The sequence below is a fragment of the Eschrichtius robustus genome, chromosome 8 (assembly GCF_028021215.1).
Source record: "Eschrichtius robustus isolate mEscRob2 chromosome 8, mEscRob2.pri, whole genome shotgun sequence".
In the NCBI taxonomy this organism is placed as follows: domain Eukaryota; kingdom Metazoa; phylum Chordata; class Mammalia; order Artiodactyla; family Eschrichtiidae; genus Eschrichtius; species Eschrichtius robustus.
The window spans coordinates 115,669,663-115,693,890 of NC_090831.1; the positions used below are offsets into that span (position 1 = coordinate 115,669,663).

General features: G+C 37.8%; 1 protein-coding gene across 10 annotated transcripts in view; it reads left to right on the plus strand.

Moving 5' to 3' along the window:
• Positions 1 to 495: 495 nt before the first annotated feature.
• The window catches only part of LUC7L2 (LUC7 like 2, pre-mRNA splicing factor), a 56,654-nt gene continuing 32,921 nt past the window's right edge, over positions 496 to 24,228 (plus strand). Inside the window, exons 1-5 of one of the 10 annotated variants that reach the window (XM_068549547.1) lie at positions 496 to 948; positions 2,831 to 2,922; positions 3,880 to 3,963; positions 13,810 to 13,880; positions 15,459 to 15,553. In XM_068549547.1, the coding sequence (XP_068405648.1) occupies positions 3,926 to 3,963; positions 13,810 to 13,880; positions 15,459 to 15,553 (204 nt within the window). In that variant the 5' untranslated portion in view covers positions 496 to 948; positions 2,831 to 2,922; positions 3,880 to 3,925. The other 9 variants (XM_068549551.1, XM_068549548.1, XM_068549554.1 and 6 more) reach the window with 9 other exon arrangements.

The following is a 24,228-nucleotide window of genomic DNA, read 5'->3' on the forward strand; positions in this document are numbered from 1 at the left end:
AAGGAAGATGACCCAGCTGTCAGGTCTCCAGGGCTCCTTCTGTAGAGGGTCGGGCAGCAGTGAGAAAGGAGTCGAGTCTACACGATTTTCAGGTGGGCCCTTGAAGACGAGTTAATCGGTCAATGAATGTTCGTCAGGAATACGCCCGTATTAGCTCCTAAGGCTGCTAACCTCCGTCGAAACTACGGGTATGGTCTCTACTTACTTTCGACTCGGGCTAACCCTCTGGCACACTGGCTAACTTGGGGCTGGTTCGCCAGCACAGCGCGCAACGCTGCCCTAGCGGACCTGCAGCCTGGAGCGTGAGGTTTCGCGCCCGGGGCGGATCCGGCTCGAGGGTCCGTTGAGGCACCAGAGTCTCGCGAGATCTGGAGGGCTGGGGCGGGAGAGGCCCGCATGCACGCGCCCGAGAGCCGTTAGGGTGGAACCCCTCCCGCACGGGGCGGGCGGAGCAAATACAGTTGGACGCTAGTTGGTGGAGCCCCCGCGGGAAACGACTAAGCGCGAGGAGCGTGCGCGCTCACGTCGCGGCGACGGTGGCGGCGAGCGGCGTCAGAGCTTGAAGGGGGGGCTGACGTCTTCTGGCGGGTGGCGGTGTTGGAGACGAGAGCTTGGTTAGCCGGTATTGCTTCTGTCCCAGGAACCCGACGGAGAGTGAGGGAACGAGGGTCGCTTTCGGGGGCTGCTGCCTTCCACGTACGCGTCGTCGTGAGGAGCGCAGCCCGGACTCTCCTGCAACCCCTCCAGCTCCCTTTTCCGCACGCCTCGAGGCAGCGGCGGCAACCGAGACAGCGTCTCACCTTCCCCCACCCCTTCCCCTTGTCCCCCCGCCCGAGAGGGCCCGGTCTGCGCCCCACCCCCGTCCGTCCGCCCGCTACGCCGCCGCCATGTCGGCGCAGGCCCAGATGCGCGCGATGCTGGACCAGTTGATGGGCACCTCCCGGGACGGTAAGCCTCTGCCAGTGCCCTGGGGGTGGGGGAAGGGATGGGGAAGGCGAGGGAAGGGTCTCCGCGGGCGCACCTGGGCTTGTGTGTGTGGCTGAGTAAGGGGCTCCCAGATTGGTAACACGAGGTCCCGGCTCCCGTCCCGTCCAATCAGGGCTGGGCAGGCGGGCCTGGGGGGCGGCGACCGAGCGGATTGGCGGGAACTGCTGCCAATGGGGTCAGGCGGGGCCTGGAGGCCGAAAGGAGAGTTTGAGCCTTGAGTGTTGACTTGGCTGGGACGGGAGAGCCCACGTCTCTTTTGCGTAGGCGGGCGGCCTGTTTTGTCGCTGATTAGGTACCTGCGGACCGCTAAAGCCTCCGCCCCCTGAACTAATTCCTTAACCCAGAGCTTTGGGATCAGTCCTCGTCGCCGCCTTCCAGAGTATCCAGGGAGAACTGGCCCCCATCATCCACCCCCTTACCTGGGTCCGGAGAAAACCTTTACTAGGAATCCAGTCCCAGGGATGAAACAACCATTCGTATGGGAAAATCTGACCCAAACCATGGTTTCTTGAAGCGGGTGTGTTTGGCCCATTTTGTGAAAAGAAGGATGTTACGGCCTGTTTTTTTCCGAGAGACCTCCATTTTGTTAGACAATTTAATAGAGGCTTTGTTCAGTAAATATTGACAAACCTTGCTTGTGCCCCGAATAGAACCATTTTGAAAATGTGGTGCCCAGTGAAGTAGAATTGAGGGGAAAGAACGATCCTTTTAGGCGCTTAGGTTAGAGCTTGTATAGAAAACCACTGATGGCTGGATATCTTTTTGTCATAGAGAATTTCTAGATAAGATGAAATGCTGATGCTTTTTTGGTGGTGATAATTAGTAATGTACTCTTTGATATTCGACTCAAATCCATGCTAATATGGAGGAAGGGTCTAGTTCACTACTTTTTCTCTTAAAGACAAAGCCAATACTTGCTCATTTTTGTATGTTGCTTGTTCAGGCAAATAGTTTCTTAGCCATTAAAGAAATGCTTTTTTTTGACAAGTTATTTAAATTGCTTCACGTAAGAGAAAAGGCACTCTCAACTTTTTAGCAGTCGCTATTATAATTTCCTTGAATGCTTTGCAGCAAAATATGTGAGTAAAACATTTTATCGAATTAAAATGTTTTAGCAGTGTATACTTTGCATGGTTTTTCAGTGTTCATAGTTCAGTTGTAATAAATACCCACATTTGGAACTTACCTTCGTAGAACGTATAGAAAAATAGGTGTAGATCGCAGACCTACTTGTGGTTGTGTAGAGAGGAGGCAAGATTGGGAAGGAAATGAATTTCATTTGTGTAGTAAACCCTTGAAAGTTAACGTTAATTAAAAATGCCACTGGAGAAAGTTTTATCAGTTACCATTTGTCACTTTTAGATAAGAATGGTTTTTTATAACATATGGTATTGAGAAGAGACTTAATCCAGGGTCTTAGCTAACAGAATAATCTTTGTAGTAAAATTATAGAAATCATTTCATTTAAGACATACTTTACATGATCCTTTTAATTCTAGATGGGTACCGTTTTTGGTACCTTCTGCATGGATTGAATTTCCTAATTTTACTGGGAGGGTAGTTGGATCAAAGTAACTACTATCACCTGATAAATTTCCAAACTAGGCGGCCAATCTAATATTGCAAAGCTGAATTAGAATGTGTGTGTGTGTATATATATGTGTATACGTATATATATACACACACACATATACGTACATATACGTACACATACACGTTCTCCTATGTGTGTAATCACCAGAAACTTGGGTTTCTTAAAAATCCAGTCTGCTTTGTATACAAATAAATTTATATTTTTATGTGTCTGTTACTGGATTTTTTTTTTTTTTTTTTTTGCCTCCAGACTAAGAGGATTTACCAATGAACCCATGTTTACAAGTCCACGATATTATTTAGCTGAAATGACTGGATTTTCACTGCTGTGTTGGGCCAGAAGTAAGAAACATACTACTTTCAAGGAAAAGAATTGAATTTTTTTTAGCTACCCAAATTAGTTCTTTTATATATATAAGACAAGAATCAGTATTCTTTTCCTTCTTACCAGATAGTTAATGAGTTTACATATTTCATCTTATGATTCAGGACCTTTAAATAATTAGGATTTTTTTTTTAGCGTACAGTCAACTTGAAGTTATCCAGGGATAGGGGGATGTGGATACCTTCCTGAATAACTCATGTAATTTGAAACCATATAATGGGAAGCTTTGTATTGGACACAGGAACAGCTTACAGGGAATGCTGTTGGGTGTCTTTGGTACTAAGAGGTGGAAATGGGGATCCAAGAGGTGGGAAAGAGATGGAAAAGGTAGGTAGGAGGGTATTCAAAGCAGCTGTGTCCAATTTTTTTTTTTTTTTTAAATCCCAGAGACTGACTATAAAGCAACGACTGTCATTTTGTCAGGGTGGCAGTAACCACCCCCTCAACTCTTAGTGTCCTGTCTGTGAGGGAATCTGAAGTGGCACAGGAGGCCCAGAGTACTTTCTCTTTTACCTTCTTTGCCCCCCTAATGGAAGATTTATTTCCTCTTCCCCTCCCCCAAATCAGAATTTTTAATTAGTTCCTTTTTAAACTCATTGGAGATTTAAGTCTGTTAAATGTAACTTACTTTGAATTACTTAAATCGGTTAATCATGTAGATTACCTAAACTTTACTGAAATTCTCAGAAATAGGAATTTTAGTAGGGAAATGGAGAGGTAATTTTGGATCCCTGGGCACTCACAGAAAGGACAGTCCTGGCTGAGTGGTGGAAGTGGGAGGCTTTGGACAACCAGAGGGCAGCATGATGGTGCTGGGAGGCTGGGCAGGGGGATGACCAGGAGGTGGGAGAGGAATGCATAAGGGAGGTGGGAGGGCCAAAGACAAACTTTGCCTTCTTTGCAATTTTGCCTAGGGCCCTGGTGGTGGCAACCGCCTGTGTGCCACTGAAAATCGTGCCGATGCCTGGCATACTGCATAAATGGAAGCAGGGTACCGCGTGAGTTGAAACATTGGTCACACTATATAAAGTTTGTATATGTGAATCAGTGTAACTCATACCCATGTAACTGGGGGTCTGACTGTATTTGGATTTTTCTGATAAGGCATCATGGGCTAAGGAAAAGAGCACTGGGCTGAGACTCAGGAGACCTGGTTTCTAGCCCCAGCTGTACCTCTAATTGTAACCTTGGGTAAGTCACTTAACCTTTTTTGCCTCAAGTTAAATCTATAATTTGTTAAATGAGAAGCCAAGTAATTTCCTATGTTATCCTCAAAAATGTTGAAAAATAAGTATATTTTAAGTTTTTTAAAAGGGAGGAACCGTAAGTAGATATAAATTAGTATCTTATTTTGTCTGAAGTTTAAGATACATTAAATTTTATAATTACCTTTGTTTTAGTTGTTAGCATTAATGGAAGGGAGAGGGACCAGTTGTCTTCCCGGAACATAACTCCACTTGAAAGCAGGGAGGAGCAGCACAGGGGAAGTCAAGCAGCAGTTCAGCTGAATTGTCTGTGTGATGGTTGCAGGAACCTAGTGTCCTCACACAGACTGTAGTTATTTTTGTTGGGTTGGTTTAATTGGAAGGATGTCCCTTAGCTAGAGCCCTTCTGACAACAGGTACAGTTTAGTTATGAGAAGTCTCTGGCCCTGACCCCAGAAAGGCCTTGCAAGGTTCCAGGGATAGGAATTAAACAAAGTTGAGGGTGTGAATTTAGAGTATATCCTAAGTTTAGCAACTAAAGAAGTTACAGAAGGTAGTTTTGGGGATTCCATACCTCTTAATTGCTTATAACCCTTAAATGGGAACAGAGACCATCTCGTAAAGGTTACACCAGGCCAGAAATGGCATCTGCCCTCAAAAACAACCAGTAGACTAATGGAATTCAGATTAAAGATTAGAATTTTATAGCATCATTAGTTGCCCATTATGGTTAGGGAATGTTTAGGGGAAGTTGAAGCTTTCAGATAATTTTAGCTATTTTTGATGGTAATCCTTCTGACCATACGATGTTCTTGCTCAGTTAATAGAGTACATTAATCATAATTTAATATTTTTGCTGATCACTTATATATATGGTAGTTGTAGTTTATGGGATGTAAAATTAAAAGGAGATGTATGCTAGGAGATACCCAGGAAAATACAGTTCAGAAAATCATTTACTTGTACCTAGTACAAGTTTAGTGATATGTAACTGTTGAACCTATAGGACAGTATGACCTCACTGCCTTTCTGCAAAATAAATTATTGAATCAACGATTGAAGTAGCGTTTTCTTCAGTGGTTTTTTTCGTAAAATCATCTTTACTGTAATCTGTGTTCCTTGACTTGTCATCAACACTGAGAGCATTTTCTTTTCATTTTCTCTCATTAACATAATGAATCATATTTATTTCTTGGTCAGTTGTAAGTCATTCTTCTATTCCACTTGGATTGTTCATTTTAAGTGAAGGAGGCATAGCCTTTAATGTGCAAATATACATTTTTTGAAATAATAATGGGCTGTATCTAACTCCAGAGCTTGTAAATTCTTTAACATTATAAGAAATTTTAGCAAACATAAGGTTAAGTAGTTAAACATAAACTTAAACAGAGTTTTAGTAAATATTTGATTTTATCGGAGGTCCAAGCATATCAAAACACTGAAAACTCTGTTAACACCCACATAGTGAATCTGTTTAAAAAAACTTTAACTCACTTTGAACTCTGAAAGGTATTTGTCTACAGAACAGCCCAGGTGATAATAATATCACCTCTTAAAACTCTGCATTGTTCTTGGATTCTCTGCAGTTGTTTAGCTCTCCTCAAGTAAATCTATGCTTCTGAGACATTCTTTTGCTTCGGGTAAAAAATAAAAGCAAAGAAAAATCGTTTTGTCTGTCAGTCCATAAGCTTTATAAGCAGCAAGTAAATACTTTGCTTTGGTTTGGGTAAGATGTCATATAAGGATAAATGGTAGTGAGCTACATGTTAAAGATGGGTAGCAAGAAGTCAAGGGCAAGTAGGTGTCATGGATGGGGGTGAGGTTTAGTGAGGGTTTCAGTACCAGGTGGTTCATATCAACATTAAAGCTTGAAGTTCCTAAGGGTTCAGGCAAGTTTGGGGTTGCAAAGATAGGCAGAGAGCTTGAAACAGTAAGTGTGGCCAAGACTAGGTAAATGAAGCAGGTACTCCTCAAGAATGGAATTCCAGAAAGGTGCTTGAAATGTTAGTGTATTCATTGAGGACACATAATTGATTGTACTACCCAACTTAATAGTCAGTCTACTAAGAAGTTGTAGACTGTGAAGATGAGGAAAGTTAGAACATTTTGGGGAGAAAGAATGAGGGAGTGGGAGGGAGGGTAAGTTTATGACAGGAATCTTATGGATTCAGCACCTGCAAAAAAGTCATTCTGTTCCTTTTCAGTTTAAGATCTCGTACATTAGCAGCTGCTGGGATAGAAATTAGAAGGCAAGGCCAAAATAGATCAGTTAATCAGTTTTGTAAGATTATTGAGGATAGAGAGAAAAGTAGTTTGTAAAAACTCTGAAATTGGCTACAGCTTAGTGTTTTTGTTTTAACTGAGTAACTTATGACTGAAAAGTCAAAGCCATTAGAAAGTAACATGTAACTCAGTCAGCTAAATAAATGTTATATTTTTCTACTTAACATGGCCTAGAGAAAGGAGTCTTTAAAACTTTTTTCTTAAAATACTCTTATACTAGATACTGATCCTTATGTTCTAATTTAGTTGTGAACCATGTGCAATGATGTTGACCTCTGTGATTCAACATGAAAAGAATTTAACCAGCTGCCCTTGCTGAATCTTTTGTCATGTCTCCTGAATGCATGGTAAATTGTTTTTATTTTCTTGAAACCTCAGGTTTCTGCCTACATCAGTTTTCTCTTTCAGAGTTAAACTTTCCAAAGCTTTGCCTTTCAATAAAATAGGTTGGATATTTACTGGATAGTATCTACAGTATATATACGCCTTGCTGTTCAGCTGCTTCTATATTCTGTCCTACTACTATGATATGCAATATACCCTTTTCAGTTACTTGAGGGTGTGTTTTAGATCAGGTTTGGCACTATGGTCCACCTGCTTTTTGTAAATAAAGTTTTGTTGGAACACAATCATGCCCATTTGTGTATATATTGTCTGTAGCTGCTTTGCCTTACAACAGCAGAGTTGGGTAGTTGCAACAGAGTTAAATAGCTGGTAAGCGTGAAATATTTGCTATCTGGCCCTTTAAGAAAAAGCTTTTTGACCATTGTTCTAGATCAGTGTTTATCGAAAATGTGGTGCCCAGATCAGCAACCTTAGCATCACCTGGAAACTTGTTAGAAACACATATTCTTGGACTTAACACCCCAGGCCTACCAAATCAGAAGTTCTGGGGATGGGGGCCAGCAATTTGTGTTTTAAGAAGCCTTTCATGTGACTCTCATGCACATTAAAAGTTGGAGAAACTCTGTTCTGGTTAAATGTTTCCCAAATGTAAATCACATATATCACCTGTACTATTTTTTACCGTGTTTTCTTTTTGTTTAATTTTTTTTGTCAACTCACTTTCTGAAAATTTAAGCTAATTGTAAAATGAAAGTTTATGTCACCAGAAAAATAAATACAATGAAAACAACATGGTGTTATGAGATAACTAGAGTCTGTTGTCACTTACCCTATGCTAAAAATTAGAACTCATTAGATGTATTAAGTACGTACTAAGCACCAAGTGGAAACTTTTTTCTTAATCATGATAAATAATCACTAGTGATTGAGTGGTGTTTAAAATGTCATGTTGGTGAAATCATACAACATCTAAAATTATTTTTTGTCCAAATCCCATACTTTAAGAAATGCTGTATTAGTTGCTCATACAGAAGGAAAGCTGCTTCAACTGTATATGCCTAACCCACTGGGTGGAAATGACTTTTCCTTAGAAATAGACAGAAATACACACCCATGAGATAGATATCGAAGTCCCCAGAGAGGTCCATCTAGACTTCTAGGATGAAATTACGTATTTAGCTTCATCTTACCTTTCCATTAATGTTGTGGTCCATGGTGGTCAGCAATTCTGCAGGATTTCGCCAACCTCTTCCACAGTGGGATTGTGAAAGGTGCTAGCTGTGAGAAAAGCTGATGATCAAAGAAAACCCCTGGACTAGAAACTGGGGGAAGTGCTGTGATTCTGTATTATGGACCGGAACCAGCAAGGCATGCTTACTAGGAAAACAGTTGATTCACCTCAGATTTTAGAATTTTGAGAAATTCTGGTATGAAAATAAATCAGATGATTTAATGTGCCTTATAGTATTAGAGGGAATACTTCCCCAGACGTGGTGTTCTGATACTGGCCGATGTGTTTTAGGGTGTAGTAATTGTTGATGGGACTAGAACCTGAATATCCCTGGGTTGCTGAGTTGTTTCAGTTTTTTTCTTGCTTGCTTTTACTTAGAGATTATGGACGTACTTGCTTCTGTTGTCGTTTGACTCTGCAATAAAATAGTGACATAGGACTCTAATTCTCGAGGGGCTGAAAGTCTAGTAGGGAGTGAAGATTGCACATGAACAGTTACATTTATTTTTAAGTGATAAATTCTGTGATTCTGATTGCATATAGGTGTCTAATTTTGAAGAAAGTTTTTAAAAAAAATATAAAAGACCACCAAACACCTATAGGAGAACAAATGTTATTTGTTCATTAAGTAAAGTGTTACAAATGAAGTCCCTCATGTTCTCCTTCACAGTTTCAGTCCTTTCCCCCAAAGGCAATTCTTGTGAATATGTCACGGTTTTCCTGCTCTGTTGTTCAGTAGTTGTAAGGCTCAGTCTCCTTCATGGTAATCGCTGTTTTTCATTTTAACTTCCTTGATCATTGAGTTGTCTGTCGCCTCTGTCCTTGGATATTCTCATTTATTTTTCCTTTTTATTTCTTCATTAGTTTTCGATTTGGGGAGGCTCTGCTTAGCATTTATAGCTATCACCAACTATGGAGAACTTGTCTCTCTAATAGACAAATCAGCCAATTACTTTTTCTTTGGTTCTTTTCAGCTATTTCTTCATAGCCAGAGATAGCTTTCGTTACTTCTAATTTTGTGTATAAAAAGTTCTGGATGATAGAAGGCATCACATATCCAGAGTACGAGTGTTACTGTATCAGAATTGCAGCTCTGCAATTAAGTATCAAAATATGAAATTTAGCAGGCTGCAACTTTTTAATGACGGACTTCCCTTTATGACATATACCATAAAACAAATTGTATATAATCCACTTTTAGGACTAAATTTGTGGGTAACTGTTTATTCAGGCTTTTCTAAGGTGTGTCTTAAATCTAAGAGGAGGAATATGTTGATTTCCTAAAGCATATATCCCCCTGGCAGAAATGTGATGGCATTGAGCCCTGCCAGTGACCAAGATTCTGTGCTTTTATAATGAGGGAAGGTAGGGTTGTGGCAGGGGTGGAATAGAGCCCTTGGAATGTAGCTACTTCAGTATTTCTTTCTGCACATTTCCTTCACCATTCTGTTAGCTCGTAAAGGCCCTAAGTAAGCTTTTCGTCCTGCTACCAAGGCTGTTTCCCAGTCTCATTCCTTATAATTTTTTTATATGGATTTTCATAGACAAGTAGGCTGATATAAAAAATTATTTTAGCATTATTAATCTTTGGTCATATTCAGCAAGAATGAACTTGTTTTGGAAATTTCTTCTGCAGTGGGCATTGCATTTTTAAAATGTCGGGCTTGTCATGGCGATTATGGTGGGGGTGATATTGATACCTATTTGTAATGATAAACCTTTAGGACCGTATGAAAGAATTAAGAGGGATGGCCTTTCAGTACCCTTATTTTTTTGCATTTTCTGGGGGAAAGGAAAGCCTCTACTAATACTCAGTATGATTTTATAAGTTCTGTTAGAAAGAATGACTTGATATTACATTTGGAAGGGAGAATGCCTTAATTAGTTTTTCCCGCTGCCATCTTTGTCTGAGTATTTTTTCTTTCCTTATGTAGTAAACGTATTCCTGAAAAGTTTGACATGTATCGAGTCCTATTAAATGTTTTCAAAGCATGAGTAATCATATAATGTTAAGACATGGTAGTGAATCTTTTCATAAAATGAACCCTATACTTTGTACTATATAAATATACAATGAATTAAACTGAGTGTATTTATTAACAAGGTAACATGGAGTAGTAAGAGTTTTTTCTTTTAAGGTTATTATAAAAGGGTTCTTATAGGTGAGCTTTAGGCTAAATTCTAAAGGAACAACAAAGGTAGGTGGGAGATGTTAGTGGATTTGGTGAGCCTGTTGGAGGAGTGTGTAAAAATGATCAAATTTGCTCTTTACTGTAATAGTTACGGTGAAGCAGTAGCTTTTATCTTGGCTCCATGTGAAGACATAGGGGTTTACTTGTCCATATGAAGACATGTGTTTACTGTACAGGACAGGTCTCTTCCTGCTCTGTTACTAGAAATTGGTCTTTATATAGTTCCCACATTATTATGTGGAGTCGTAGCTTATGTTGAAGGAAATGGTAATAAGAAGGTGGAACATTTGAAGATTTGAGGGCACAGGGAAATGAGAAACTTTAAGCTTATACACCTCTCTTTCTAGCTCTGGCTTTCCTTTCACTGAAAGGGTATGGAATTTATTTCAGAGGGAATGTGCCTGCCCTGTCCCAAGCCAACAGTGACACGTGGCCCCTAACAAGTATGCCTGTGGGGAGGGCTTTGGTTGTCACATTGGAGAATGTGGGAGAGCTTTTCCTCTTCTGGCCCCATTTATAAACTAGGATGCTTCCATTTGCTTTGTGTGCTGTTGAGTTTTCTCTTCTCTGTTTTCTCTAAGCTAAGCTCTTAGCTGATTCTGTACAAAAGAAATACTAACTAGTTGTTTTTATAAATTGCTTGCCATTAATGCCTGATAAAATGCGGTAAAATAAGGATTCTGCATACCATTATATATGTCAAATATTACAAAGTTTAAGGTTCTTTTGAAATTACAATACTAAACTCAGTTCACTTTTGCTTAGCCTTCACAGTTGTTGATCACATAGCATGGTCATCCACTCACAGCTTAAAAAAATACAGGGAGCATCGGAGAGAATGGGTAAAGTAAAATTTTGATGTTTTTAAAATAGCACCTAAATCTATGAAACTTGATTTGATTTATTGTTTGTATGGGAGGGAGAGGGTGGTTGGCACTGGAAGGGAGGGGGTGGATATTGGGAAAATAGCATGCACCATGTAAAATGATGTCAGATACCATCTAGGCTAAGATTTTTAAGTGTCGCTACTACAGTTTAACTCTGTTTCAGAAAGGGCAGGACCATAAAATGGCAGTGTTGGGATTTACAGTGGGTTTAATCTTTCCCTCCCTACAGATTGAAGGGGGTTTTGAGAATAGCGCTATTTGAGTAGTTTGGACAGAAGCCTTCTTTTTAGAGTGGGCTGTCCACATTCCCTGAGTGAAACTGCCTCAGTAGCATCTCAGGCTCTCTTAACGGTACTGAGGCTCTGTTAACGTTACTGAAAGACCTTGAGAGGAATAATATTTATTCCAGTTTTTATTGTACACCTATGACTCAGGTGTTCTCAAATATAGGTTATGATTCATGAAACTCATGAAGGGGCTGAACAGCAGAGGTTAAGAGAGTTGTTACTCTGAAGGTAGTTGCTTGGTAGAAAAAACATTAATAGAAATTTTGATGCTTCCATTCAGATGAAGAACACTTTTCCTTTCAAAGTTCTAAATCAAGTTTTTAATCTCAAATCTCATCATTATAGTTATGTACAAAGCCTAATTAATTAGTATTACGGAGGTCATAGAGAAGAGAGCCTGCCATGTTTTTATGGATAGGGCATTTTGTTGTTGTGAACGCAAATAACTTGGTCTAATCTCTGCCCCATTATTTTTAAACTTTTTTCTTTGTTTACACATTTAAAATCTGGGTGCAGAAAAAATTAAATCAGATTTTACCCTAAAAATATTATTCATGCCCCAGCTTTGCTATTCCTCTACATGAAGCCATTTGCCAAAGCCAGATACGACTTAACTTATTGTTTCCCAAACCTTCCTGCCTCTGTAAGCTTTGTCAAAGGTATTACCGCCAGTTTGGAATGCTCTTCTTTCCCCTTTCCTTTGGTCTAAGTCCTGTCTTTTCCTTCAAATAATGGCTTCTACTATTGCATGAAGCCTTCTCTAACTCTTCAGTCCTTGGTGGTCATTCTAGTCTTAGAATTCCTGAAGTACTACTATTTGGTAGTATTTCATCCATTACATTCATCTGGCACTTGGATCATGCTTCCTTTTGTTATTACTTGTTACTGCATTTAAATATCCTGTTTCTCTAGGAAAATGAGGGGCTCCTTGAGGGTAGAGAGCTTGTCTTAAATGCCTCTTTGTAATCCCATTGCCTAGCACAGAGGATATGTTCAGTATTGAGCTTGATTCTATTATTTGGATCCAATATTAGTGTAACAGAGCAATTGTTCTTTTAACTTAGGTTATTTTTATAATGAATATATACCCAGAAAACCCAAAGATAAAGTACATTGAATTAATAAAGAAATTCCTTGTATTATAAGGAGATTTGGTTCATATTTGTTCCTTATTAATTATAGTTCCCCCCTCCCCCCTCCCCCCTCCTTTGCTTTTTAGTGGGTGCTGTTTTACCTAGTTTCTTTTGAAAAACATGGTTTGGGCCAGATATATTGACAGTTTATATTACTAGTATTTTTATTTTAAAATTCTTTGTTGGTTTAGCCAGATTATACTTTCATGGCTTAAGCCCAAATAAAATACATTTATTAAATACTGTATGGTAATATAGTCAAATTATTTTAAAATGTTAACCTTAAAGTCTCTCAAGTAAAATTTAAAAAATATCAATAAACAGATATTCAGTTGCTAGTCCCTCTCAGGGTATTTCTGTATCTCAAATTATTAGGAATTTTATTATTTCACTGTTATAAAGATTTCTGTACTGTACAGGCTGATATTTGATAGCTGTATTTATTGTGTTTACTGCAGTTATCAAATGTTTATAGAGCAACCATTCGTATGTAGTGAGGAGTTATTTAAAAATACTTTTTGGCATTTATAGAAACTGACACTTAAAGGTCCTCAGGGATAATTTTGCTTAATTCATATTTGGAATTGTTCTCATTTTATCTGATAGCAGTGTCTTCAGGGCACATATGTCTTAATATTAGATTTATGTCGTGATTTCAGAGGAAGTGTTTGACTAGTAAAACTTCTGAGAATCTTGATTTTAGTCTAAGGCCTGGCTTGTCATATTCTTGAGCCATTAGTTTGACAAAGCACTGAAACAATACTGCTGTTGCATTACTGAAAAACTTAGAAACTTGTAGCAGGCAGACTTCTAGATATGTAAGTTTTTTTTTCTTCTTCAAAAATTTATATTATCTTTAAATTTCTTAGCATAATTTGGGTACATGCGAGAAAGCAAAAAGCTTCTAATACAGCATTGACATTCTGGTGTGAGCTCATCAGAGTACCATTCTGACATGAGCTTAAGGCCCTCACCAAAGTCTTGGTGAAATATACTTTATAAAAAAACATTTTTCAAAACCCCAGTTTGCCCAAGGACCACTTTACAGAGCCCAAGCCTTGGACTTTTACCTGTGATCAGTCATATTCTTCTCTAGGGTTACACTTGTTAAGTCAATATTTTAAAACAAAGCAAAACAAAACACCCTGATTTTGTTCACTTTTGTTTTCATGTACAAGAATCTTTACAGTCAACATGTACTTCTAGATGCTATATTGAAATTGCTGGCAGAGTCTATTCTATACAGACTGAACAATCTGGCCCCTTGTTTTATTTGTAAAGGTTCAATGTATCTATGCCTGCCTACTTCAGTCTGCAAGGGAGTGTCAGAAAGGCCCCGCATTCGCCGAGCCGTGAGTTATCACTAACTTTTCAGATGTGTTAATGAATGTGGAACAAAAGCAGTTGTGTTTAAAAGGAAAAAAGGACCATCAAAATAACCTTTATTATAGTAGCAGGCGTGAACACTAAATTAATTATTCCAAATTGCGGTGTCAAAAATAACCTACTTTAACTAGAGACTAGCCTCTAGAAAACCTATTGTTGAACTGCTCTGAAGCTATCATTTTAGCTATAAATTACTATTCTTAAAATTTTATAAACCTGGTTGTAAATTAATATGTTCTTTAAGTCTTTTTAACCAAGTTAAAACAATTTGAACAAAATCTTACCCCGCCTAAAAATGATAGTATTTAGTTGACTTTGAGTTACGCTCTTCAAAATAAGACCATGTGAAAGGGGTAAAGTTTTAACCTTTTTTGTTATTCACATGTGGAAAACAAATTAATTTAGATAATTGAATCACTTCCTAGATGAAAGTTTTTAGTTCAGTGGTATTTAAAATCTATTTTGGTACCAACAGTTCTCGCTTCAGTAATTCACCAGTAGGTTTTCATTCATCAATGACGATATCAGTTTAAGGCTAAAAATAAAACACTTTCATTTCCTAGGGCTTATCATTCTACTTAGAGGAAATGTCCTTAAGAGTTTTTTCCCCCCCGCCAAAGAGATTCTAAGCAAAAAAATTGTAACTAACATCTATATTTTGTTAATATAGTTACCTTTCTTTTTCTTAGATTCTTTAAAGTTTTGAGTAGATAGGCATATTTGATTAGCAGGTTGGGTGCTTCTGTTGCTTAGGAGGTGTATTATGTTAAATGAAGACAGAATGAATTTAAATGTACCCAGTTTGGCCATATATAGCACAGACTACATAAAACTTGGAGGTGTGGGACCTTTGGAGGCATTAAAGTTAACATTTCATTTAGGCAGTATGCCTTTGTTTGACTGGTGTGTAAGTCCTTCTTCCAGGTTTGTACGCTCTTAAACACGTTATTCTACCCTCTCTAACTCCTCCCAGCAGCAAAAGGGAGACACTTCAGCTGGAACAAAATAGTGGAAGAAATGGCGTCTGGGGTTCAGTGGGGATTCGCAGTGTGTATGCAATGTTTGCAAGATTACTTTTTATGTTTTTCAATTAATGTAAATAATTACAATATAAATCAGTGCTTAGTGTCAAGTAGGGAACATTGTATACCAGTAGAAATTCTCCTAGTGGGTCTGCTGCAAGTCACTTAACCTCTTGGGGCCTCAGTTTCCTCATCTGCAGTATGAAGGAGTTGGACTCGATAATCTTTAAGGTCCATTCCTGCTCTACATCCTATGCTTTTCTGAAGTACTCTGTTTAACAGAATGCATTGCTTTCCCACTTTGACTATTTGAATTACATGTGCAGTACACATACTGCAACTGCATGTTGTCTAAAATAGTTTTTCTGTAGGATATTATATAAAAACTAACCCCTCTTGAGCTGATTTATAAATGTGTGTGTGTATAGCCACACATAAAAAGCTAGTGATGGTAGGGCTCTCAGAAAATAAATATTTTCCAGTTGTCTAACCTTGAATGTTATTAACTTTCCTCTATTACAGGAGATACTACTCGTCAACGAATCAAATTCAGTGATGACAGAGTATGCAAGAGTCACCTTCTGAATTGTTGCCCCCATGATGTCCTGTCTGGAACTGTACGTGTTTATTAAATCTGTTGTTTTGTTATTGGTATACTACGAAAACAAACTACTTGATAAAGTCTTAATTTCATGTCACATTATCATGCAGTGATATTTTTTTAAACACTTGTTAGCGCAACAATTTGCATCCCTTATATTCAGGTTGATAATTTAGATCTGCAATAATTGGATTCCTCACAAAAATGATTGCTGTGTTTTACTGTATAATTTTTTCCATTCTTCAGAGCAAGCTTTTAAAAAGCATTTCTTATTTGGAACATAGAGGCAGTTATTATACAGCAGTTGCACTTTTAGTTTAGAAATAATATAAATGATTTTTTAAATTGTTTACTTCACTGTTGAGCAGAGTAGACTTTCATCCAAAACAGTATAACTTTTTATTAAGATTTGTGCACGTTTGAATGTGGAAATCATTGTGGGGAAAATATACTGGTAAATACTTAAATTTACACAACTTAATTTGCGAGTAGTGTTGTCGGTTAAAATTCATTTATATTGCTTACTCCTAGTGATGTAAAGCTCACTTAATTTAAGTTCTATATCTAGTGATGTTGGTTAATCTTAGGGCATCATTTTAATTTGGTAGATAAATCACATGATGATGGACCTATTTAAATGGGACAGAGGATTTGATTCCCTGGCTTTTGGATTTGATTGAAATGATAACTCACAAGAGCTTCCATTCACAAGGATAGCAGAGGAGGGCTGGTAGGGCCTAAACATTTAGCTGACTTTGTCATTTGTCTGAAATGAAGAAAAGATTTCAAACTTCCATTTGCAGAAGCAATGAGTTCCCTTAATTAAAGATGTCTAAATTAGTGGTTTCTTCTTTTTTTTTTTTGGCCGTGCCATGTGGCATGCGGGATCTCAGTTCCCTGACCAGGCATGGAACCCATGCACCCTGCACTGGAAGCTCGGAGTCTTAAAGAGTGGTTTCTTCCTGATAGGAGGAGTTAAATACCCCAAATACATAAGTATCAAGGCATTTTTGATAGAAAACACCTCTTTTTCCAATAGGAAAGACCGTCGAAACTATATTATGTTAAAAGGAATAGAAGAGCTAACATTTAAAAAATATGTAATACCTAAATTTTTTTAAAGTATAATATTAAAAGGGAAGACATCCAGTTTCTGAGCACTTGAATTAGGACTGTGACAGATAATTAACCCTCATATCTGCTCTTTAGAATTTCCATAATTAAAGTATTTTCTACTCTGCTATAATACAGTTGAAATCTATAATATTAGTAATTATCTGTCGTATTATTTGATTCTTCACATTTACTATTAAATTTAACAATGATATTTAAGGCTAAATTATCACTTCAAATGAATTTTGAGGAAAAGATTAGTCGATAAAATGGCAGAATTTAAATTTTTAGTACTTTAAAACCAGCCATAGCAGGACTTTGACATATTATTATATTCTTCAGGTATGGCATTAATAATGATGAAAAAAATCTAACATCACAATTGTACTTTTACATTTTATAATGTATACAATGCAGTCACATTCATTTATTTCTCAAAATAATTCTGTTGGGTATATGTTCCATAGTTAGCCTTAATGACAGTAAAGTGATTTATTCAAAATCATTTAGTTCTATTGATTTAAGGTAAAACTGGAACCAAACCCAAATTTTCTGAGCTGTAGTTTTATTCAACATGTTTTCTACTCTGTAGGTAATACTTAATCCTTCATCATGTTAAATAAAAAGGATTAGTGTTGGTCTTGGACTTTCCTTCTTATAAAGTTCTTGCTGGTGGATTTGTAAGAAGCACATTTTTTCAAATTTTAATATCTCTGAAATATGCATCTTAAAATTGATGATAGAAAAACACTTTTAATTTGTAACATTTTTCTTATGGTACAGAATTTAATGATGAGGCTTAAAATTGATGGTGTCTTGGATCACATGAAAAACAGTTAAGGAAAGCCCTTGGAAAGGCACTTGCCAGGGAAACTCTGTATGAGAAATATCTCCTTTTTGTCAGCTTAATAGGCAAGAGATTGTCATATGTAAGGATGGGGTTAAGTGGTTGTGAACCTCTTAAGCAGAGTTTTAAGGGCTGGCTCTAGGACTTTGTAAGAGTCCAAGGTTGTCACAGAGTGATGTCCTTGAGAACTTGAAATCATCCACAGAGTGGCTTTCTCATGACCCTTATTACTGAAAAGGGCTATTTATAACACTTTATCCTATGTACAAATGGTTTGTAATTACAGAGATCAGACTTCTTTAGCATCCAATCTCTGTAGAACACATGCTGTTCTGGCACAGAATCTAATAGTTCACACTTCTGTGTGTTGAAGATGCTGATTTTTTTATTTTTTTTATTTTTTTGACATGTTAGATCAAGGATGAAAAGAACTAAATTGTAACTGTTTTTATAATGCTTTTTCTTTGTCGTGTAACTGAAGGTTACCCTTTAGTTTTCCAGACCCTGTTCCTCAGATCTGTCACTTCCAGCAGAATATGACTCATCAATATTCTAGATTATTTAGCAGAATAATACACAAATATATTTTTTGGCTTATTATTATTATAAAAAGGTTGAACTTTATACCGAGCACTTGGAGATGAAGAGTATGGTTTCTAAAAGTATACTCATAACTGACAGTATGGAATATTTTTGGAATTCAGCTTTTTTTTTTAATATATATTTATTTTTTATTTATTTATGTTTGGCTGTGTTGGGTCTTCATTGCTGCTTGCAGGCTTTCTCTAGTTGCGGTGAGTGGGGGCTACTCTTCATTGTGGTGTGCAGGCTTCTCATTGCGGTGGCTTGTCTTGTTGCAGAGCATGGGCTCTAGGCGTGCAGGCTTCAGTAGTTGTAGCTCACGGGCTCAGCAGTTGTGGCGCACGGGCTTAGTTGCTCCGCGGCATGTGGGATCTTCCTGGACCAGGGATAGAACCCTTGTCCCCTGCATTGGCAGGCGGATTCCCAACCACTGTGCCACTAGGGAAGTTCCTGGATTTCAGCTTGATGAAAATGCCCCTGTAACATATTACCATTCTTTAGTCTGGTACTCTGGTATAACTAACTTTTTTTTTTTTTTTTTTTATATTGGAGTATAGTTGATTTACAATGTTATGTTTCAGGTATACAGCAAAATGATTCAGTTATATGTATATCCATTCTTTTTCAGATTCTTTTCCCACGTAGGTTATTCTGGTATAACTGACTCTTAAGCTAACAAATTAATTAGAGGAGGTAAAATGTAGAACAGAGAATCAAAATAATTATGTGTATATGTATCTTTAGATTATGGTTTTTATAAGAAGCATGAATATTTCTATAATTAGGAAGTTTTTGTATTTCAAAGGCATGGATTATTTTCCTGTTCATCTAGAATTTTTTGTTCTAGTCTCACTCTTCTCCTCCTTTGGAACAATTAGTTTTCTCCCTCTTCTATTTACCATGCAGAAAGTAGATAGCATCCCCTTTCAGATTTAGGCAAAACAAAAAACCTAAGTAGAGTTGTCCTCCCCTCCCCCCCCCCCAAAAAAAAAATGAGCCACGTTATTTCTGGCACATATATTCCCTAAGGAAAGATAAGTATATTGAAGTGCTTAAAAAAAAATCTTTCCATCTAGTTCCTAGTGATCTAGGAAAAGGATATGTGATAGTAATAATTTACAGAAGGCATTAAATCTAAAGCAGAAACTTGAGATTAAGATCTGCAGAGATGGAAATGTATACTCTCATAATGCATCTATCCTAAATTCAGAAGTGGCCACTACTAATTCTTATAGCTTTCATCATAGTATAATTTTAGTGTTGACAGGCCATAATGTCTTCTAGTGTAAGGCCATCATTTTTTTTTTTAACATCTTTATTGGAGTATAATTGCTTTATAATGGTGTGTTAGTTTCTGCTTTATAACAAAGTGAATCAGCTATACATATACATACATCCCCGTATCTCCTCCCTCTTGTGTCTCCCTCCCACCCTCCCTGTCCCATCCCTCTAGGTGGTCACAAAGCACTGAGCTGATCTCCCTGTGCTATGCAGCTGCTTCCCACTAGCTATCTGTTTTACATTTGGTAGTATATTTAAGTCCATGCCACTCTCTCACTTCGTCCCAGCTTACCCTTCCCCCTCCCCATGTCCTCAAGTCCATTCTCTACGTCTGCGTCTTTATTCCTGTCCTGCCCCTACGTTCTTCAGAACCTTTTTTTTTTTTTTTTTAGATTTCATATATATGTGTTAGCATACGGTATTTATTTTTCTCTTTCTGACTTACTTCACTCTATGACAGTCTCTAGGTCCATCCATGTTACTATGGCCATCATTTTATATAGATAGAAAAATTAAGGTTCAGAGAAATTGTCTTTGTCAGATGTCTCACAAAGAATCACAGTATATTATACCACACAGGAATCTTAGAGTTATTTTAATCCGAATACTTTTCAAAATGTTTTTTGTTGTGTTGTTAGTTTTTTTAGGTAACACAGTTACCTAAGACAGTGACTTTCAGATGTTTCTGAAATGTCCTTAGAGGTACCTCATTCCCTGAGGACCTGGGGACAGGCCAGTCTTTCTTATTTTGATGGGAATTTTTACACATTTTAAATACAGGGATTTTTCCATGACATTCTGTTTTTTTTTTTTTAAAGTGTAGCTCTTTTTTTAAAAAAATTATTTATTTATTTATTTATTTATGGCTGTGTTGGGTCTTCATTTCTGTGCGAGGGCTTTCTCTAGTTGCGGTGAGTGGGGGCCACTCTTCATCGCGGTGCGCGGGCCTCTTCACTATCGCGGCCTCTCTTATTGCGGAGCACAGGCTCCAGATGCGCAGGCTCAGTAGTTGTGGCTCACGGGCTTAGTTGCTCCGCGGCATGTGGGATCTTCTCAGACCAGGGCTCAAACCCGTGTCCCCTGCATTGGCAGGCAGATTCTTAACCACTGCGCCACCGGGGAAGCCCGACATTTTGTTTTTATAAAGAGAGTCTGCAGCTCTGAAATAGAATTTAAGCTGATATTGAGAAATACTTAGGGACAGGAATATAGTAAAATTTTATCTGCCTTTTGAAGTGATTGGATGGGAGTATTTTTTGTTTGTCAAAAATCGTGAGTTGATTTTATGGTGTCCCCAGTAGGTTCTGGGTTTTATCCAAAATGAAGTTTTTATTAATTGAAACTCCTTTATTGCTACTCTAACGCTTTCTTTTAAGGCCTGGTTATAATCAATCCCTTGGATACCTACAAACCTGAACTTTAAAACTGCTGAAGTCTCTTTGATAGTACAAATTTAGAGGAGCCATGAAAGTTTAGAGAAGCAGAATAAGTGATAAGGACTAAACCTGCACAAAATTTTCTCAGCCACTCAGTAGCATGTAAGTTTCATAGTAAGGGCAAGGACATTTTGTTCACTGCTATATCCGCAGCATCTAAAACGGTTTCCCTCCATTGTGTTAAATGAATAATCAATCACCCAGAAGAAGAAAGTGAAATAAATGTTCCAAAAGCTAACTTTGAGTTTCAGAAATTAATGACTATGGAAAAAGTGTTACCTTCTAACAGTTAAGGAGCTGGAGAGTATCTTGATATTGAGTTGCTTATCAAAACATGACAACAGTGGTTTCACATGCAGATGTGAAAAAATTAGTCTATAGACAGTTTAAACTCATAACCTCTTCTCTGGAAAGGGTTTGTTTTGGGATATTTAGGCGTTTTTAAAAAAGTATTTTTAACATTAGCCCAAGTGGTCTAGTGGTTAGGGTTTGGCACTTTGACTGCTGTGGCCCAGGTTTAATTTAATCCCTGTTCAGGGAACTGAGATCCCACAAGCCGCTATGGCATGGCCAAAATAAAAAAAAAAAAAATAGAAAACAAAACATTGGCCCAGATGACTGGCTTGAATTTTTTTTTTTTTTTATCTCTATGACCGCCAATTTCTAGAGCTTCCAAATTTGCAAAACTGCCAGATAGCCCAGGTTTTTACCAGATTTGGATTTTGAAGTGTCCTTATATTAATCAGATTTGCTGCTTATATTTTATTCTCGGTTTCTTAAAAAATACGCATTCCTTTAACAAGCAGTAAACCAAAAATACATTTGGTGCTTAGGAAATCAGAGGCGTATTAAGAGCTTCCCAGTGAATAATTAGAGCTTTACCATTAAACTTTAAAAACCCAGTCCTGTGTATAATTTGGAGTATTGTTGGCAAATTGGCACATGAATACTCTGAGCTGTTCAACTTGGGGTACTTCTGTCCTTGGGAAATAACCTTTTTCTGTTATTGAGAGTAATCTTGCAGTCATTAATTTCATATTCTTAAAATAAGTTAATATACTTCAGGCTTATGGAAGTGATTTTTTTAAGGGGACCCAGAGACCACGTGTTCTAGAATCTTGTTCTAGTTTAGTCTGTCTCTAATTGAGGTTGGTCAGCATGTTTGTCCGTGACTTGGATTAATGGTTAAATACAAATATACATACATGTAAATAAGATGAACTATTGTGCTGATGTCCAGTCTTTGTAGATCAAATACAAATTAATTTTACTCTAATTTTTATTCTGTAATATTGAATCAGTTTGAGGAGTCTTTTTAAACTTCATTAATAGAAAATTTCAATTATAAATAAAAGTAGAGTTGTTGTATAATGAACTTCATGTACCTGTAGGCCAGCTTCAGTAAATATTTTACACACAGCTACTTTATTTCATTTATAATTACGTATGTCCTCTCCATCCTGCTGTTTGTTTTGGGGTTTTTTTTTGTTTTTGTTTTTTATTTGTTTCGTTTTGGCTGCATTGGGTCTTTGTTGCTGCACACGGGCTTTCTCTAGTTGTGGCAAGCGGGGGCTACTCTTTGTTGCGGTGTGCGGGCTTCTCCTTGCGGTGGCTTCTCTTGTTGCAGAGCACAGGCTCTAGGCACGCGGGCTTCAGTAGTTGTGGCTCGTGGGCTCTAGAGCACAGGCTCAGTAGTTGTGGCGCACAGGCTTAGTTGCCCCGCGGCATGTGGGATCTTCCCGGACCAGGGCTTGAACCCGTCTCCCCTGCATTGGCAGGTGGATTCTTAACCACTGCACCACCAGGGAAGCCCCCTGTTGTTTTTTGAAGTGGATCTTAAATCTTGGACCTGTCATTTAGGATGACTCTTGAAACATTATGAAGTAGCAAAGACCAATAATTTCCAAGCAAAGCAGAATGAGGTCTGGAAGTCATTGTTCAAGCAGGTTGTTTTTCATAGCCTGATACTTTGTCAACATGTTTCACTGTCACATTTGTTTCTCTCTCTCTTTTTTTTTTTTTTTTTTTTTGCCACGGCCATGGCAACTTGTGGGTTCCCCGACCAGGGATTGAACCCGGGCCCTCGGGAGTGAGAGTGCAGAATCCTAATCACTGGACCTGCAGGGAATTCCCACACATTTGTTTTTCTGTACAATGATTCTCAATAAATGTTATTATCTAAGAACCAGGAATCATCACTTAGTAGTCCCTGAACTCTCTAGATCTTTTTTGGAGATAGGCACAGTTTTATAAACTGCATTTTAACAAATCTGAAGAAACTAGTGTGTTCTCTGAGGCTATTCATTGAGAAAGGTGGGATAGAGTTATAAATGCATCATTTGGAAGATGTAGACAATGAACACAGAGCAAACATATGGTAAAAACCAAAAACTTGAAACAAATATTTTTATTATACAGGTGATTAACCACAAACATCAAGCAAAGTCATGGGTTGTCTTATCACTGGAAATATTTTTTTAAATGTGATGCTTTCTGTCTTGATGTGCAGGTGGCAAGATCAAATGACTTAGTATAATCCTTTCTGTTGGGTTGGCCAAAAAGTTTGTTTGGGTTTTTCTTTAAGATTGTTAGGGTTTTCCAGTAAGATCTTACGGAAAAACCTGAACGAACTTTTTGGCCAATCCAATAATTTGATGATAGTTACTCATGAAGGGAACTTTTTAAAGCATTTGGTGTTTTACTCTGACCTATATTGAATAAAACATCTTGACTATCTATTACTCCATAGACTTTTTTGGTCTACGGGGTCAAAAAATATAAGCATATATGTTGATGTATTGGATAATGTAATTTGTAAAATATCCAAATTCAGGTAGGTTTTTATGTGTCCCCCCTTTTTGGTGTTTATTATAACAGTGTTTGCAGTAATGAAATTTAGGTAATAATGGAATTAAGCAGAGCAAGAAATAGAAAAGGGCAAGCAAGAGGTATCAGATTAATGAGGGCTAAATGGAAAAAGTAAAGAGAATTCACAGTAAAAGTTAACAAAAAAAATTCCCCTTCAAGAAGTGATTTATTTTTTTATCTCTCTGAGAGTGTTGCTAATTGCTGAGATCAGCATTCATTCATTTATTCACTTAAATACTTATTGAGGACCTACTATGTGCCATGTGCAATGCTAGGGATACGGAAGTGGACAGGGGTTTCTGTTTTAGTGATGGGGGCTTACATTCTAATGTTCTTTCACAGCCAAGTGTGAAAAGAAATAATGTGATTTCAGGAGTGATATTAAGTGCTATGACAAAAATGCGTGGTTAAGTCTGAGACAGTGGGCAAGGGGCTACACTGACAGGGTGAGTGGAGAAAACTTTTGATGAAATGACATTTGAAGAGATCTAAATGTGAAGAAAAGCCAGTCATTCCTGAGTGGAAATGAATTTATCATATGTTGCCTCTACACAGAAACTTTTG